At 64.0% G+C, this 16,493-nt stretch overlaps 1 protein-coding gene across 1 annotated transcript; it reads left to right on the top strand.

Moving 5' to 3' along the window:
- The first annotated feature begins 1,396 nt into the window (after positions 1–1,396).
- Positions 1,397–13,794, top strand: AIRE (autoimmune regulator). Its single transcript, XM_054468963.2, has 14 exons — positions 1,397–1,528; positions 1,961–2,135; positions 2,381–2,536; positions 2,912–2,986; positions 3,738–3,851; positions 5,052–5,197; positions 5,385–5,465; positions 6,246–6,361; positions 7,456–7,555; positions 8,549–8,731; positions 9,350–9,471; positions 10,030–10,132; positions 11,998–12,060; positions 13,473–13,794. Exons 1-14 carry the CDS (start codon positions 1,397–1,399, stop codon positions 13,542–13,544), a joined length of 1,638 nt encoding a protein of 545 aa, XP_054324938.2. The 3' UTR covers positions 13,545–13,794.
- Positions 13,795–16,493: the final 2,699 nt, after the last annotated feature.

Here is a 16,493-nt window from a genome sequence, read left to right on the forward strand (position 1 = left end):
CTGTCCATGTGGGAATCTTGGTGACGTCTCTCACTACATCAGTTAGCTCCCAGCCCAGTGCTGCCCGGATTCAGGCTTCCTGGTACCTTCGTCCACCCTTCAGCCCTAACCCATGCTGGCCAGGTCATCTCCTCCTCCGGCTTAGTAGGAACACTCGTGCCCAGAGTCCTCTCCTGGTTCTCTGCAGCCTGCACACAGGTCCTGCCTCCCTGGCTTGACTGCATAGACAAGGGGACTGTGTTACCAAGGCCTCCCACTGAGGCCACCCCCCGCTCCAGGCCATGCCTGCGGGGCTGCCACAGCCTCAGCATCATTGCAGGCCCCAGGCCTCTGCACCTGGTCCTGTTTTACGGGGGGCACTGTCCTCACTCATGTCCACCTGAGACCCTTGGCTCCTGTCCACTGCAGCTGCCCTCCAGGGCACCTTCCCAGATGCCCCTGGAAGCTCCTGTCCAGGCCACAGCATCCCTCAGCCTCTGTCACTGGTCCTAGGAAGACCCCTTGGGAGCTGAGCTCTCACTCAGGGCCACACTCAGGACCCCCGTTGTGGGGCTGGCCGCCTTCCTACTAAAGCACCTGGAGGTAGGAAGGAAGAGGGTCAATGCGAGCCTCAATCCCCAGGCGAATGTGCCCCTTTTAAAGATGAGGGAACTGAGGCTCAGAGAAGGAAAGGAGTTGCCTGGCGTCACACAGCCAGCCTAAGATGGTGAGGTCAGGAGGCTCCCCGGCAACGCCCAGCCTGCTGTACCCTCTCCTCCATCAGACGGCCTCCATTCGGCTCTTCCCACAGCCCCAGGCGGGCGCCGAGTAGAGGCTCTCAGCTTGTGTGGAGGTCCCCCAGGGACACCACCCCGATCCAGCCTCCATGGAGGCTCTTGCCGGCCACTGGGAGGGGCCAGTGCACCCTGGGCAGCCCCTGCCAGGGCCCTGAGACCCGAGCCTCCCCGCCGAGGGCACCTGTCTCGGCTTTGCCCCATTCGAGCAGGGCCCTCGCCGAGGCAGGACAGGGCCACATTCGGAAGTGAGAGGCCTCTGAGTCCCGCACAGAGCAAGTCTCTGTCCCCAGCCCCCAAGGCAGCTGCCCTGGTGGGTGAGTCAGGCCGGGTCCGGAGACTTCCCAGGAGCGAGGGAGGGACAGCAGCGCCACCATCACAGGGAAGTGTCCCCGCGGGAGTTTCTGGCCCTGATTGGGCGCCGGGGCGGAGCGGCCTTTGCTCTTTGCGTGGTCGCGGGGGTATAACAGCGGCGCGCGTGGCTCGCAGACCGGGGAGACGGGCGGGCGCACAGCCGGCGCGGACGCCCCACAGCCCCGCCGGGACCCGAGGCCAGGCGAGGGGCTGCCAGTGTCCCGGGACCCACCGCGTCCGCCCCAGCCCCGGGTCCCCGCGCCGACCCCATGGCGGCCGACGCGGCGCTACGCCGGTTCCTGAGGCTGCACCGCACGGAGATCGCGGTGGCCGTGGACAGCGCCTTCCCACTGCTGCACGCGCTGGCGGACCACGACGTGGTCCCCGAGGACAAGTTCCAGGTGGGCCCCCCGCCCACCCTGCGCTGCCCCCAGGCCCTGTGAGCCAGGGATAGTTTCCAGGGAAGTTCCAGGAGGCCCCCGCCCCATGCCTCCCCGCCCCTCCAGATCCCCAGGCCCCTCCAGCCTTCCCCAACTCCCTCCCCCCAAGGAGCCAGGGGCGTCCCTGACGACAAGTTAGAAGTTGGTCCCCTTCCCCCAGCCGTCCCCACATCTCACCCCCAAGCCAAGGGAATGGCCTCCAGGTTCCCCCAGCCCCACCCTCAACACCCCTACGCCACCACCTGACCCCCCACAAGCCGAGGAGATGGGCCTGGAGCTGCCCAGGTCACCAGCGACTCTGCCTGGGAGCCCGCCCTCTAGTCATGGTGGATGATGGGCAGGCCGCAGGGTGTGGGGGACCATGGCAGGGACCGTCATGCCACTCCACTGCAGGAGACGCTTCATCTGAAGGAAAAGGAGGGCTGCCCCCAGGCCTTCCACGCCCTCCTGTCCTGGCTGCTGACCCAGGACTCCACAGCCATCCTGGACTTCTGGAGGGTGCTGTTCAAGGACTACAACCTGGAGCGCTATGGCCGGCTGCAGCCCATCCTGGACAGCTTCCCCAAAGGTGGGTCCTGGTGGACTCGGCCATGCTGGGGGCCTGGGGCACTGCTGTCACCTGCTCAGCCCAGCTGGACTGGAACCGGAGTGGTGTTTGAGGAGCCCGTGGGTGATGTTCCAGGACCGTCTTGGATCCTAAGAGGCAAAGGGGCCAGGCCTCACCCATCTGGCCAGGGTGTCCAGTTCTGGGGCCCACCCTCCCCCTGGAGAAAACCCTGAGGTTGGGACCCTGCTCTTGCCCCTGAGCTGCAGATGTGGACCTCAGCCATCCCCGGAAGGGGAGGAAGCCCCCGGCCGTCCCCAAGGCTTTGGTACCCTCACCCAGACCCCCCACCAAGAGGAAGGCCTCAGAAGAGGCTCGAGCTGCGGCGCCAGCAGCCTTGACTCCAAGGGGCACCTCCAGCCCAGGTACCCTCCCTGCAGGGGAAGCCAGCCGGGGTCTCCAGTCTTCCCCGGGAGCCCATGCCCCCTCCCCACCTGGACTCCCATCCACTGGGCATGGAGCCAGCCTGCCTGGGGCTGTGGGGGTCTCCTCTGGGTACTAGACCAACACACTGGACCAGCCTCTCAGCTCCCTCCTGCCCGAAGGCTGAGTTCCCCAGGGCTGGCGAAGTAGGCAGGCGGGTTTCATTTCCCTTTTACTGATGAGAAACCAGAGCCCGGCAAAAGGAATACCCAGCACTGGACCCCCCCCCCCCACACCCTCCCACCGCTGGCCCCTGCCCACCAGCACTCACCCCCACCGAGGGGGGAGGCCAGGCTGCCCCCAGCTCCCCCATTCAGGCTCTCAACTGAAGGCCAAGCCCCCCAAGAAGCCGGAGAGCAGCGCAGAGCAGCAGCGCCTTCCGCTCGGGAACGGTGAGCGGGGCCCAGTGGGAGCGCTTCCCTTCTCCCTGGCCAGGGGCAAGGGGTCAGGGGTCAGAGCAGGGCCTGCCCTCTGAGACCCTGTCCTAGGGGCTGGGGACGTGCTGGCCTGGCGTGTCATTCCAAGGGCCTAAGCTGCACCACCAGACCCAGGAAGGGGACACCTTGGGTCTAAGCATGATCTTGGCAGTCACCCCTGCCCCCACTGCATCCTGGTTCTGGGACCCCCTTCTCAGGCACCTTCTCTGCCCATCCACTCCCTATCCTTCAGGACCAGTCCAGACATGGCTTCCTCCAGAAAATCATCCCTGGCCCCCAGCTGCATGCAGCTGAACCCTTCCTGTCCCCTTCTCCTTCCTTCCCAGGGCACTGGACTCCAGAGACCCCCTATCTCCCTGAGGGCAGAGCCTAGGAACTCTGTGTCCCTCCCGGCACAATACAGGGCCATGTCATGGGGAGAGTGGGGCTGGTCATTGGTCATGCCTTCCTATCCATTGTGCCAGCTCTGCTGACACTGCCAACCCCCAGCACACGCACACATGGGTGCACACACGAACACACACATTCTCATGTCTCTGCACTTGCCTGTGGTCTGTCTGCACATGGCAGGGCTGGTCCCCTCTTCGGCCTGCCCTGGCTGGAAGGAAAGGGCTCTGCAGCCCAGTACTGCCTGCTCCTGGCATAGAGTATGTGCTCCGGAACTGCCTTCCCCACGGGTGACCCCAGTGGGTGCTCCCTTTCCCAGGGATTCAGACCATGTCAGCTTCAGTCCAGAGAGCTGTGGCCGTGTCCTCTGGGGACGTCCCGGGAGCCCGAGGGGCCGTGGAGGGGATCCTCATCCAGCAGGTGTTTGAGTCAGGTAGACGCTGTGGTGGGGAGATGGGGCTGATGGGGAGACCCAGGCTCCAAAACAGAAGGAGGACCATGCCCCTTTGCATCCTGGTGGTCCCACAGCAGACCGGGCTGTCGCTCAGGTAGCCAGAGTTTCTGCCTATGGTTCTGCTGACTTTGGAGAAGGAGGGTGGGTGCTGAAATCTCCCTGTCGGGGGACCTTCTGCAAGGCCGGCGGTCCAGGTCCACATCCCCGCCCGGGATGTGCAGCACTCCCCAGTCACCTCCATCCATGTGCATGGGCCCTCCTGGGCCATGGGGTTGCATCCTTAGAAAGTTCTGCCTGTGCTGCTGAGACCCTCCAGGGTATCGGCATTCTTCAACCAGGACAGCCTGTAGCATAGCGTCCTTGTCCCCCATACCCTGGCCAGCCTGCAGCGTCCTCGCCCCCCATACCCTGGCCAGCCGCTGACCCCATGCAATCACCAGTGCCATCTGACCAGGGCACAGCAGGGCCGCGGGTGGCAGACCCACCGTGCCATCGGGGCATTCCATCTAAAGTCCCTGCCACGGCGTCTCCTCGGTGCTGGACATGGGCTGGGAACACCAAGCACAGCTAGGGCCCTGGTCTTGCACCTCTGGATGGTCCCAAGGCCCACTGTGTTACTTCCTAAGGCTGTTGGATCAAATTGGCACAAACTGGGAGGCTTGAAATGACAGAAATGCCAACATCGAGGTGTCTCGGGGCCACACTCCCTCTGGAGGCTCCGGGGAAGAATCCTTCCTTGTCTCTCTCAGCTGCTGGTCATTATGGGGGTACCCCTGTGCCCCTTGTTCCTGGGCTCAGGACCCCACCGCTCCAGCCTCTGCTTCTGTGGTCTCACAGCCGTCTCCCATGTGTCCTCTTTATAAGGACACCAGTCATTGAACTTATGGTCCAGTGTGACCTCATCTTAACTAATCACATCTACAAAGACCCCAATTTCAAGTAAGGTCACACTCTGAGGTTCTGGGTGGACGTGAACTTCGGGGGACACTGTTGAAAACCCTGGTGTAGACCCAGGACAATCCCCAGGCCCCAGACTCGACTGGGGTTGGGGCGGGCTGGAGGAATGCATGCTGTGGGAACTCCACCTGTCTCTGCTAGACCCCAGCCCGGGGCCTACACAACTGCCAAGGCAGGTCCTGCTGGGCGGGTGAGCCAGGACCAGCCAGCATCTCCTCCCAGGGGGCTCCAAGAAGTGTATCCAGGTCGGCGGGGAGTTCTACACTCCCAGCAAGTTCGAAGACCCCGGCGGTGGGAAGAACAAGGCCCGTGGCAGCAGTGGCCCGAAGCCTCTGGTTCGAGCCAAGGGAGCCCAGGGCGCTGCCCCCGTAAGCACCTGACCGTCCCTGGGGAGTCTGGCTCTTGATGCACCCCAGCCCCAGGAACAGTGTTGCCTCTGGGGGAGTGACTCTGCTGGGGGGCTGGGGACTGCTGCCGAGAGACGCCTGGTGCCACAGCCACGTGCACCCTCGCTGCTCAGGCTGCCCCCATTGCTGACACCCCTCTTCCTTGCAGGGTGGAGGTGAGGCTAGGCTGGGCCAGCAGGGCAGGGTTCCCGCCCCTCCGGCCCTCCCCAGTGACCCCCAGCTCCACCAGGTAATGCCCTAGATCACAGGAGGGGCCCCTGTGTGCTCTCGCTCCCCTCGGGTGGGTCCTGCTGCCTCTGCCTTGACCTGGACACTCAGGGATGAGCACCGGGGCCTGACCCCTACCCACAGGGTACAGCTTTTTTCTTTAATAGACAGTATCTTTTTCCTGATAATACACAATGGTAATAGTTTAAATAAGTCAGAGAAAACGAGGTCCTCTCAGGCTCTTAAAAGCATGGCATTTGGTCCAGGCTGTACCCGCTGCTCTTAGCTGGGCCTGTGGGTGGGCCGGGCACCCCTGCTATAGCCAGGAGGTCAAGGGTCTACTGGGAATGCCAAGCTCATCCTTCGTCCCCAGCATGGTTTCTTAATGGGGTAGAAGCAGTGTGGTGGGTGCCTGCCGTGGGAGGGGTTACAGATCTTGACCACTTGGCACCAGGGGCTCTGTGGGGCCCTGGCACTTAGGAGTGACAGGAGTGACAGGAGTGAGGAAGGGTTCGTGTGGTTGGTGTACAGTTCCGGGGCCCCTGGAATGCAGCAGCCTGCAAGAAACCGGGTTTTCTTCCCAATAGGGATGGCCCCAGGGGGTGTCTGTTGGAGACCAGATGGATGGGGAACAGGTGGTCAGGGTGGAATTTCAGGCCCTGGCAGCATGGGAGCAGGGCAGAGACTGGGGAGTTCAGGTACCCAGAGATGCTGCTGGGGGAGCCGTTTTGGGAAGGAGGTGGCTCTCAGGAGGGTGCTGCACCCCAGACCAGTCTGCATGGGCGTCTCTTGCCTGTGCCAGAAGAACGAGGACGAGTGTGCCGTGTGCCGGGACGGCGGGGAGCTCATCTGCTGTGACGGCTGCCCTCGGGCCTTCCATCTGGCCTGCCTGTCCCCTCCGCTCCGGGAGATCCCCAGGTGAGCCTGCACCTCTGCCAGCGCAACCAGGTCACCCCGGTTCACGGCCACCTCCACCCACTGACCCTGAAGGGAAGCCACCCCAAGGCTCTCCCATCCAAGATGGAAGGGGGTTCTGAGTCAGGTCACTGGGCCATGGGGCCAGGGCCTGGGGTTTTCCCACTCTGCCACCTGCCTCCCGGCCTGGCCATACCAGCTGCCCAGCCTGGACGGCTGGGCCCCTGAGGGCAGCAAAGCAGAACAGAGGCCCGGGGTGAAGAAGCCGCCCTGTCCAAGCTCATCCCAGGCTGCAGCCCACGCCCCCATGGGTAGCTGGCCCCCACCCCCAAGCCTCACCCCAGAGTCCCACCCCAGACAGGGCTGGGGAGCACAGAGGCCACAGAGCTGTGCCCCCAAGGGCAGGTGGGAGTTTGTCCACCAATGCACAGGACGCCGGGCTTAGTGGGGGCGGGAGGCCTCCTCTGCGTTCACATCCCGGCGCTCCTTCCCCACAGCCCACCGAGCCCTGCCCCCATTCCAACCCCACAGGACGTGGCAGTCTGTGGGAGGAAGAGCTCTGGGTGGAGTGGGGACCCAAGTTCAGGCGAGGCTCTGCCCCTGAGTGGCCGTCACCAGGCCCCCTCTCAGTCTTGTGCATCATCACTAGAATAAGGGGCACAGTGGGGGTCATTGCTCAGCTCCTTCTGAAGCCGTTCCTCCTTGCCGTCTCTTCCTGCCCTTGATCACCTCCCATCCTGCTGGGTGCCATTCCCCTTAAGGAAACGGGTGGGTCAGTTTAGGGAGGCCCCCGGCAGGGCCCAGCCCTGAGAGGCAGGCAAAGCCACTGTGGGCTCGCAGGTGTTGGGGATTCCTGGGGTTCATCAGAGAGCACGCCAAGGGGACCCTGATCACGCTGGCCAGGGCCACCCCACGAAGGGTAAATGTCCCCCTGCTGGGCTCTCCATTCCTGTGTCTCTGCCCATCTCTCTGCTGTGCCTCGGTTCCCCCTCTGTAAAAGGACATGGTGCGGAGCCCTGGAGCTCCACCCGTGGGTTTGGGGATCTGTCACCTGCTGTCTTGTTCTGCATGTCTCTGACTGGTGGACACACGAGCAGTGGGACCTGGAGGTGCTCCAGCTGCCTGCAGGCAACAGTCCAGGAGGTGCAGCCCCGGGCAGAGGAGCCCCGGCCTCAGGAGCCACCCGTGGAGACCCCGGTATGGCCACGCCCCCTCCTAGGCCTGGCCAACACTCCTGTCCGTATGGCCACTCCCCCTCCCAGCCGGGCCACCCCTCCTGTCCATATGGCCACGCCCCCTCCTAGGCCTGGCCACCCCTCGTGTCCGTATGGCCACGCCCCCTCCCCGCCGGGCCACCCCTCCTGTCCGTATGGCCACGCCCCCTCCCCGCCGGGCCACCCCTCCTGTCCGTATGGCCACGCCCCCTCCCCGCCGGGCCACCCCTCCTGTCCGTATGGCCACGCCCCCTCCCAGCCGGGCCACCCCTCCTGTCCGTATGGCCACGCCCCCTCCTAGGCCTGGCCACCCCTCGTGTCCGTATGGCTACGCCCCCTCCCCGCCGGGCCACCCCTCCTGTCCGTATGGCCACGCCCCCTCCCCGCCGGGCCACCCCTCCTGTCCGTATGGTCACGCCCCCTTCTAGGCCTGGCCACCCCTCCTGTCCGTATGGCCACGCCCCCTCCTAGGCCTGGCCACCCCTCGTGTCCGTCTGTCCCCTGGAGTCCTGTGGGACAGGCCTGCCCCAGCCATAGCACTATGCCCCCCATGCCCAAGCCCGGTCCTTGTGGTCTCCTGCGGTGGAGTCCCCATCATGGTTCCTATGGGCCTAAACCCAGCTCTCCTGGCTGCGGGTCCACCCCAGGGGGGCACTATGAGCATTGATAACGGCCCCGGAAGATGTGTTCATCGTTCTGCTGCTGTGAGGATAGGAGGGCTACTGTGCACAGACCTAGTGTTCCCTCTGACAGCCCTGAGGGCCAGGGGGCCCCTCGTGTGTAGACGGGGGAGGAGGGAGGACCACAGAGCCAGGAAGTGCCACAGCCTTTCCCACTCAGTGTGGACGCCTTCCACCATGCCGACCCTCCGCCCCCACCCTGCTGCCACGGGTTTCAGGGTCCCAGCAGTCACTGACTCCCGGGTGGTGCCGGGCAGGTGCCCGCTGCCCCTCTGATGCTGACCCTTGGGTTCCAGCTCCCCCCGGGGCTTAGGTCCGTGGGAGAGGAGGTGAGAGGTCCACTTGGGGAACCCCTAGCCGGCATGGACACGACTCTTGTCTACAAGCACCTGCCGGCCCCGCCTTCTGCAGCCCCGCTGCCAGGGCTGGACTCCTCGGCCCTGCACCCTGTACTGTGTGTGGGCCCTGAGGGGCAGCAGGTGAGCGGGGAGTTGGGGTCAGGGTGGGCTCTTCAAGGAGCCCAGGACCTACGGGGCGGATGAATTCACCTGAAACAGGAGGAGAGGGAGGCCACGCGAGAAAGGCTCTGGGAGGCACAGGGCCTGGGGCTGTGGGGGGAGCGTGGGGGGCTGCGGGGGAAGGGGACGCTCCTAGACCTCCACTCCAGCTCCTGGCCCTGGGCATTACTGCTCCCCCCACAAGGCAGGACAATGAAGGGGGGGATGTCCCAGCACACATGGGAGCCCTCCCCTCCCTGCCTCAATTCCCTTCACTGCACCCCTGTGGGCACCGCCCTTCAGGAGCCTCCCGCACTCAGCCCCAACGGAGGCCGAGGCCGGGCCCGCCAAGCAGGAGAGAGGTGCGGGCGCCAGGCTTGCAGGCAGCAGCCTGAGGGTGCTTGGGTCGCCTCTGCCTCCTGGGGATGGGACTGGTCCCGCTGTCCTGCAGCCTGTGCGGCACCATGAGGCTCCTCACTTGCGACCAGACCTGCCGTCCAGCCCTGGGTGGTCCCAGGGGAGAGCGCGCAGGGCGCGGCTTTGGGTTCAGCCACATTTCCCCCGGCTCCCCGCGTCACGCCGCGCTGTCGCCTCCCACAGAACCCGGCTCCTGGTGCGCGTTGCGGGGTGTGTGGAGACGGTACGGACGTGCTGCGGTGTACTCACTGCGCTGCCGCCTTCCACTGGCGCTGCCACTTCCCAGCGGGCGCCTCCCAGCCCGGGTGAGTGAGTGTGGTTGGCGTGGAGGCCTGAACCCACACCCACACCCTACACCCCACCCCACACTCCCCACCCACACCATACAGCCCACAACCACACCCCACCCACACCCTACACCCATACTCCATCCCACACCCCCCACCCACACCCCTACTCACACCCTACACCCCACCCACACCCTGCACCCCACCCACAACCCCCACCCCACACCCACACCCTACACTCCACAGCCACACCCCACCACACCCTACACCCCACCTCATACCCTGCACCTCACCCACACTCCACAGCCACACCCCACCCCACGCCCCACACCCCCACCCCACACTCCCACCCACACCTTACACCCACCCCACACCCTACCCCCAACCCAAACCCACCACTCCCACTCTCCACCCACACCCACACCCCTTCCTCACACCCCACACTCCCATCCCCCACTCACCACCCACACCCACACCCCACACCCGACACCTCCCCCCAGCTCCCCACACCCCATACCCTGGAGGTGGCACTCCTGCTCCCCCCCAGGCCTGGCAGCCCCTCATCCTCTGCTGCAGGACGGGCCTGCGCTGCAGATCCTGCTCAGGAGACGTGACCCTGGCCCCTGTGGAGGGGGTGCTGGCCCCCAGCCCCGCCCACCTGGCCCCTGGGCCTGCCAAGGTCAGTGCCGCAGGGACCCTCCATGCATGCTGTGCTGGGAGTGGGGAACCCCATGGGTTGGGGTTCGGGGATCACATCTCAGGGCAGACCCTGGGTGCCAGCTTCGAGGGTTTGCACCATACGCACTGACCATGTGCTCTTTATCTGTAGAAAATATTTTCCCTTTAAACCAATTCTTTTTGGCAACTTAAATATAATTAAAAAGGAAGCTCCCCCCGAGGGTTGGTGACTGACATCACCGCTGGCTGTGTGGCTGCCTCACAGCATGAGTCTGAGAGTCCCGCCAGGGTGCCCTGGTGGGGTGAAGGGAGAGAGGGAGTGCCACACCTGCAGGAGCAAATCCCCACCCCGTCTGACCCCTCCAGGTTGTCTCACCCCCAGTCCTCCCTGGGGCCAGACCCCTCTCAGAGAGGCAAAGCGATCCCGGGTCCAGCCAGTAGCTCTTCCTGTCCTCCTGCTCTGGTGTCAGAGAGGACCTGGGTGGCGCAGAGACCCCTGACTACTGGGGTGGCTGGGCTTGCCCTGGAGCTTTGTGTGGGGGAGGCCCGAGTCACTGCTGCAGGAGCCTCCAGGGGTGGTGGCCTCTTGCCATGACCGTCCCAGCAGAGGCCTCCTGAGCACATCCTGGCCACCGAGGAGCCTTTAGGGATCCTGGGGTGATTACATGTCCCACCTGCTCCACTGGCCCATGCTCTTTCCCAGCTGTGCCTCCACCCCGTATACACCGTGTGGGTGACAAGCCACCCCGGCGTGGTACTCCCCGGGCAGGTGACAGGCTTCCCCGGCATGCAGGCTCTGACCTGGCATGGCACAAGCCTCAGACCAAGCCCTGCCCTTGGGGCTCTTGTGGAACAGTGGCGTGGCCCACAGCTGTCACTGTCCTCTTCCTTCTAGAAGCCTCCCTCCTCACACCACCCACCTGGAGTCAGGGGCCCAGCCAGGCCTACACGGATGCCCCTCCCCAACCCCAGGCAGCTTTCCTGCAACTGCTCCCGCAGCGGGTACCTCGTCATTAACCTCCTGGGTTCTGTCTCTGAACAGCAGAGACCTCTTTCTTGTCATCATGATGTGAAATGTAACGCCGTGTTAGAGGAAAAGTTCTGGCTGGCCTTGGCCCCCGCTCCCAGCCTGCCCCCTTTCCCCAGGGTGGTTGGGCGTGGCCCCAGACCCCGTCCTGAGCAGGTCTCCCACCCCCTGGGAGCATCCTTAGGACCGGGTAGCGTCCAGGGGCTTTCCCCTCCAGACTGGGCAGCCCCTCCCTCAGCCACGCAGGGCTGCCCGGCCTCGCAACGCCAGTGTTCACCCGAGTGGAGGAGCTGGGATGTTCACCCGAGTGGAGGAGCTGGGATGTTCACCCGAGTGGAGGAGCTGTTTGGGGCCACAAATGGGCAATTCCACAGGGTTCAATGTAATATGGTCTCCTCTCTGCTGGGGGTGCCCGCCTGGGGACCTTCCCCCACTCTGGTCACTCACTCATAGTGTGGGCTGGTCCTGGAGGTGCTTGTCAGGGGCGGGGGTGGCATGGACCAGGCACTTTCCTCTCTGGGCCTCAGACTTCCCCTCTCAGAGTGGGACTTCCTTGCTGGTTCCCTGAGCCCCCTTGTTTTCCCCAGGAGGCCACACAGTGTGGAGGCTGTTTGGGGGCCATGGGCAGCTGGCCATGGGCAGTGGGCAGGACCCTGGGGAGGCAGCCCCAGCCCCATCATGCCACGCAGCCCTGTGCCCCCGCCCCCAGTGGAGCTGGGTGTAAGAATTCCCATCTCAGTGTAGGGGAAACACTCCCACGGCCCCTAGGCCCTGTGGCCTCTGTGTCCCCGCCAGGGCTGTGGGAGTTGGGTTGATCTCTTCTCTTTACTGGGTTCCAGGATGACACTGCTAGTCACGAGCCCGCTCTGCACAGGGAGGACCTGGAGTCCCTTCTGAGCGAGGTAATGCCTCCCCTGGCCTCGGCTGCACCTGCTGCTCCTCCACTCCCCTTCCCCTGCCTCAGCTGGCACCCAGGCCCCCCACTCTGGGGGAGGACTGCCAGCCCCCACTGCTCCCAAGCTGTGGAAACTCAGGCTGTCCCTGTTCCACCCACCAGGAGCCCCAGTGCTGCTGAGCACCTGGCACCCCCCACAGGAGCCCCCCTAGCCCCCTCGCAGGAGCCCTCCCCGCCCCTCCCCCTGCGGGAGCCCAGTGCTGCTGAGCCCCTGGCACCCCCCTACAGGACCCTCCCAGCCCCCCTGCAGGAGTCCCCGTGGCCCCTCCCCCTGTAGGAGCCCAGTGCTGCTGAGCCCCTGGCACCCCCCTACAGGACCCTCCCAGCCCCCCTGCAGGAGTCCCCGCGGCCCCTCCCCCTGTAGGAGCCCAGTGCTGCTGAGCGCCCCCAGCCCCTCCCCAACAAGAGCCCCCACACGGCCCCTCCCCTGAGGGCCTGGACCCTGGCAGGCAGGGGCTTGAGCACCAGGCTCAAGATCCACTTTCCCAGGGAGGGTGGGGTGTGGGAGTGGGGGGGTCCCAGACCCCGTCCCTCTGAGAGCTGCTTGCCCCTCCTAACTCAGGCCTCTCTATGCTAAGATGGGCAGGTAGAGTCTGTGGGGAAAATGTGACTTTTAAGGGCTCTGTCTGTTTTTGCCAAGAGGATAAGCTCCTCCAGCCTCCACGGGTTCTCCTCAGTGTCTGATGTGGCACCTGGGGGTCCCAGCTGACCATGGGGCAGGGGTCCCAGCTGACCATGGGGCAGGGGTCCTGCCCTGTGCAGTGGCCGTGCCCCACACACCCTGACCGTGCAGGTGTCTGTAGAGCCCCAGGGCCTGAGAGCGGGCCAGGGGACCCAGCGCTGGGTAATGGAGCTGCCCCTCTGGATGGGGTCCCCAGATATAGCTAGAGAAATAAGGGACGGGCTCACAGCCTCTCCTGGGTGGCGGTCTTTTTCTGCTGGCATCGTGGGGCCTGTGGCCCCATCCTGTGGGAGCATCAGGCTCCTGAGCAGAATAAGCGGCTGGCCCTGACCCCCCCCACCCCGAAGGAGCCACCCGAGGAGGCAGAACTGCCATGAGCTGCCATGGGGATGTGCCCTGGGCTTACGGGATGCGGTGAAGTGCACAGGACGGGGTCCTCTGACTGCCCTGTGCCATAGGGCCTTGGGCCTCAGTTTCCCCACCTTTGATGGAATACAGTGAAGTGCACAGGACAGGGTCCTCCCCAGACTGGCCTGTGCCATGGGGCCTCGGGCCTCAGTTTCCCCACCTTTGACTTAGAGGGAAGGTTGGATGGTGACTTCTTGTAATGATGGCCACGATCCTGTGGCCGTGGCGGGGGTGCACCTGGAGGTTCTCACCGTTGCTCTGTCCCGCAGCACACCTTCGACGGCATCCTGCAGTGGGCCATCCAGAGCATGGCCCGCCCAGCCGCCCCCTTCCCCTCCTGACCCCGGACAGCCGGGACATGCAGCTCTGATGGGAGGGTGCCGAGAAGGACATCTCCTTCCTCAGCCCTGGAAGCCGGCCGGCTGGGATCAAGAAGGGGACAGCGCCACCTCTTGTCAGTCCTTGGCTGTAAACAGCCCTGTGTTTCTGGGGACACCAGCCATCATGTGCCTGGAAATTAAAACCTGTGTTTCGAGATGCTTGTCAGTGGGGGCATTTGTTTGGGGCGTTTGTACGCCTGGTGCCTGAAGTGTTGGCCAAGCTGGCTGGAAGGGAGCTCGCCGTAAGGGAGTAGCGGTGCCTGTGGGCAGGAGTTCACCAACAAAACCATGAGGCTCTGCTCCCTGCCTCCCACTGCCCCCCAGCAAAACCCAAGCCCTTGCCGTACACCCCGCAAGGCCCTGCGTGGTCCGGTCCCCACCCCCGGCCTGCACCCCTCACTGTGCTCTTGGCCTCCCTCCGTTCCCCCAGCAGCCACGCTCGTTCCTACCTGCTGGCCTTCGCTAGGCGTTCCCTCTGCCTGGACGCTCCTTCCCCTAGGGCTCTGAGTCCGGCTTCTCATGTTGACATCTCAGCTCCGATGTCACCTCCTCATTCATTCATTCATTCATTCAAGAAACCTTTATCATACATCTTCTGTATGCTGAATATTTTCCTGGGACTTAGGGGGGCCCCAAGGGGCATTTTGGTGGGAGGGGTGGATCATGTAAAGAAGGAGGGCGGCCCCAGATGGGGTAACTGCTGAGAAGCAGGAAACAGGCAGAGCAGGGCTGGGCATGTGCTGGGGTCACGGGGACTCCCCTTGGAGGGAAAAGGAGCTGAGTGGTGCGCCTGGCAAGTGCAAAGGCTGTGGGAGCACAGCAGGAGCGCAGGGTGCATGCCAGGGATTCGGGCACAGCGGCCACGGTGGGGGAGGCATGGACAGTGCTGTACCTTACCCTGTTCACAGCACCTGCCACGACTGGTAGCCTCTGCACTGGTTTCCATCTCCCTAAGGACAGCAGCTGGGAGGGAGGACCCAGTCCAGTTCTCGGCCACAACGCGAAGGCCAGCTCAGCTGGTGGGTCAGTGTTGGTGGAGGGAGATGGTGGAGCTGTCATAACTCCCCCACCCACAGGGCCCTGGTGGCAGCCTCCCCAGACAAGGGTTCAGAGACGTGGGGGTGGGGGGTGTGGCTGCAGGTCTCACCACGCATGGGGTGCTGACGTGAGACCCCCACAGGAAGGGAGCAGTCACTGGGGGTGGTAATGAGTAATGAGGACCCACAGTCTTTGGTCTCTTGGGACCTGGCAGGCTTGCCCAGCCCCCTCCGGAGACCCTCTGCACCCCTTTGCCAGGTGCGCAGCCTCCTTAGGTACCAAGGGCCTGCAGATCCACGGGAAGGCAGCCCCTGTGAGGGAGGGGTGGGGCAGGCCCACCCAGGATAGCCGGTGTCTAACCAATCCCCCAGGGGAAGGGGAAGTGCCTATGTTCGAGCAAAGAGGGCCTCTGCCAGCTTTGATGCTGGGGTTGTGTGAGCAAGTGGGCAGCTGTCCCAGGACGAGCCCAACAGCCTTGGGACAGCCCGGAGTGGAACAGTGGGACCAGAAGCAGCACGGTCACCGTGGGTGTCCTGGGTCCCCCCAGCCCGGATGCTGGACTCTGTCTCCGGACAGCGAGGCAAGGAGAAAAGAAGGACTCAGAAATGCCCATCTTCCTGCATCTTCTGTTGCTTATAATGGAATACCTGAAACTGGGCAATTTATTTAAAAAAATAAAATAAATTTCTTACATTTCTGGAGGCTGGAAGTCCAGGGTTGAGGGGCTGCATCTGGTGAGGGTCTTCTTCCCGGTGGGGGCCCTGCACAGTCCTGAGGTGGTGCAGGGTGTTGCATGGCGAGGGGTTGAGGGTGCTGGCTCAGGTCTCTCTTCCTCTTCTTACAAAGCTGCCAGTCCCCCACCCACACCATGACAACCTACAAATCCAAGAATCCATGAATGGATTAATCCACTCGGGAGGGCAGAGCCCCTGTGACTCAGTCACCTCTCAAAGGCCCCACCTCTCAGCGGCCCCCAGCTGCCACATTGGGGATCAAGTTTCAAGAGTTTTGAGGCAACAAACCCTCAAACCACAGCACACAAGTCCGACAGCCTGCGCACGAGCACGGGTGCAGACACAGGCAGGTGCTCATGGATCAGGCTCTGCTGCCGTGCCTGTGCGCATGCGCCTGGGAGCAGGGAGTGGGGGGCTGCGGGCAGGTGCTCACAGATTGGGCTCTGGCTGCTGTGCCTCTGCGCATGTGCCTGGGAGCAGGGAGTGGAGGCTGCGGGGGGCTGCGGCGTGGGGTGCTCCCTGGGGCTCGGCCCCTGCCTACCTGAGAGGTGGACCTCCTTGCCTGGTCCCTGCACTGCTGGGCCCTTGTGCCCCGAGCTGCCACCCCTCTCCCTGTCCCTGGCCGGGGCCTCTGGTGGGGGATAGGTGCTGATAGGAAGACAGGGCTGCAGCTTGCCGAAGCCCCCCTCTTCAGAAGCCATTGGGGCTCTGTCCCATGAAAGCGGCCCCCAAATGCTGAAGAAGGGGCCCAGAAACAAAGAATGAGGCTGACAAATCCAGTTTGCAGGTGAGGGTGTTCTGCTAGGGCACACTCGGACAAAAGCGTGGTCTTGCAAGACAGGTGGGTCTCCCCACTGCTGCTCCCCAGACCCACGGGGGAGGGTGGACATGCTCTGTGCAGACAGTCGAAGGTGACCCTCCAGGACAGCCAGGGCACTGCCTGTGTCATGGCCTCTAGTTGTGAGATAACGTCCAGGTTGACGTGCTCTCATGCTAGGCACAGTAGATAAGCTGGAAACCAGGAGGCGTTCATGTGACTGGGACCCATTGGAAGTCAACGTGGTGGATTAGCATCCAAGAGGGAGCCACCTTTGTCCCCATGGGGTGATGTGGTGGGGCCGTGACATCCAGGGTGGTT

Source organism: Pongo pygmaeus, chromosome 22, assembly GCF_028885625.2.
Source record: "Pongo pygmaeus isolate AG05252 chromosome 22, NHGRI_mPonPyg2-v2.0_pri, whole genome shotgun sequence".
Taxonomy (NCBI): domain Eukaryota; kingdom Metazoa; phylum Chordata; class Mammalia; order Primates; family Hominidae; genus Pongo; species Pongo pygmaeus.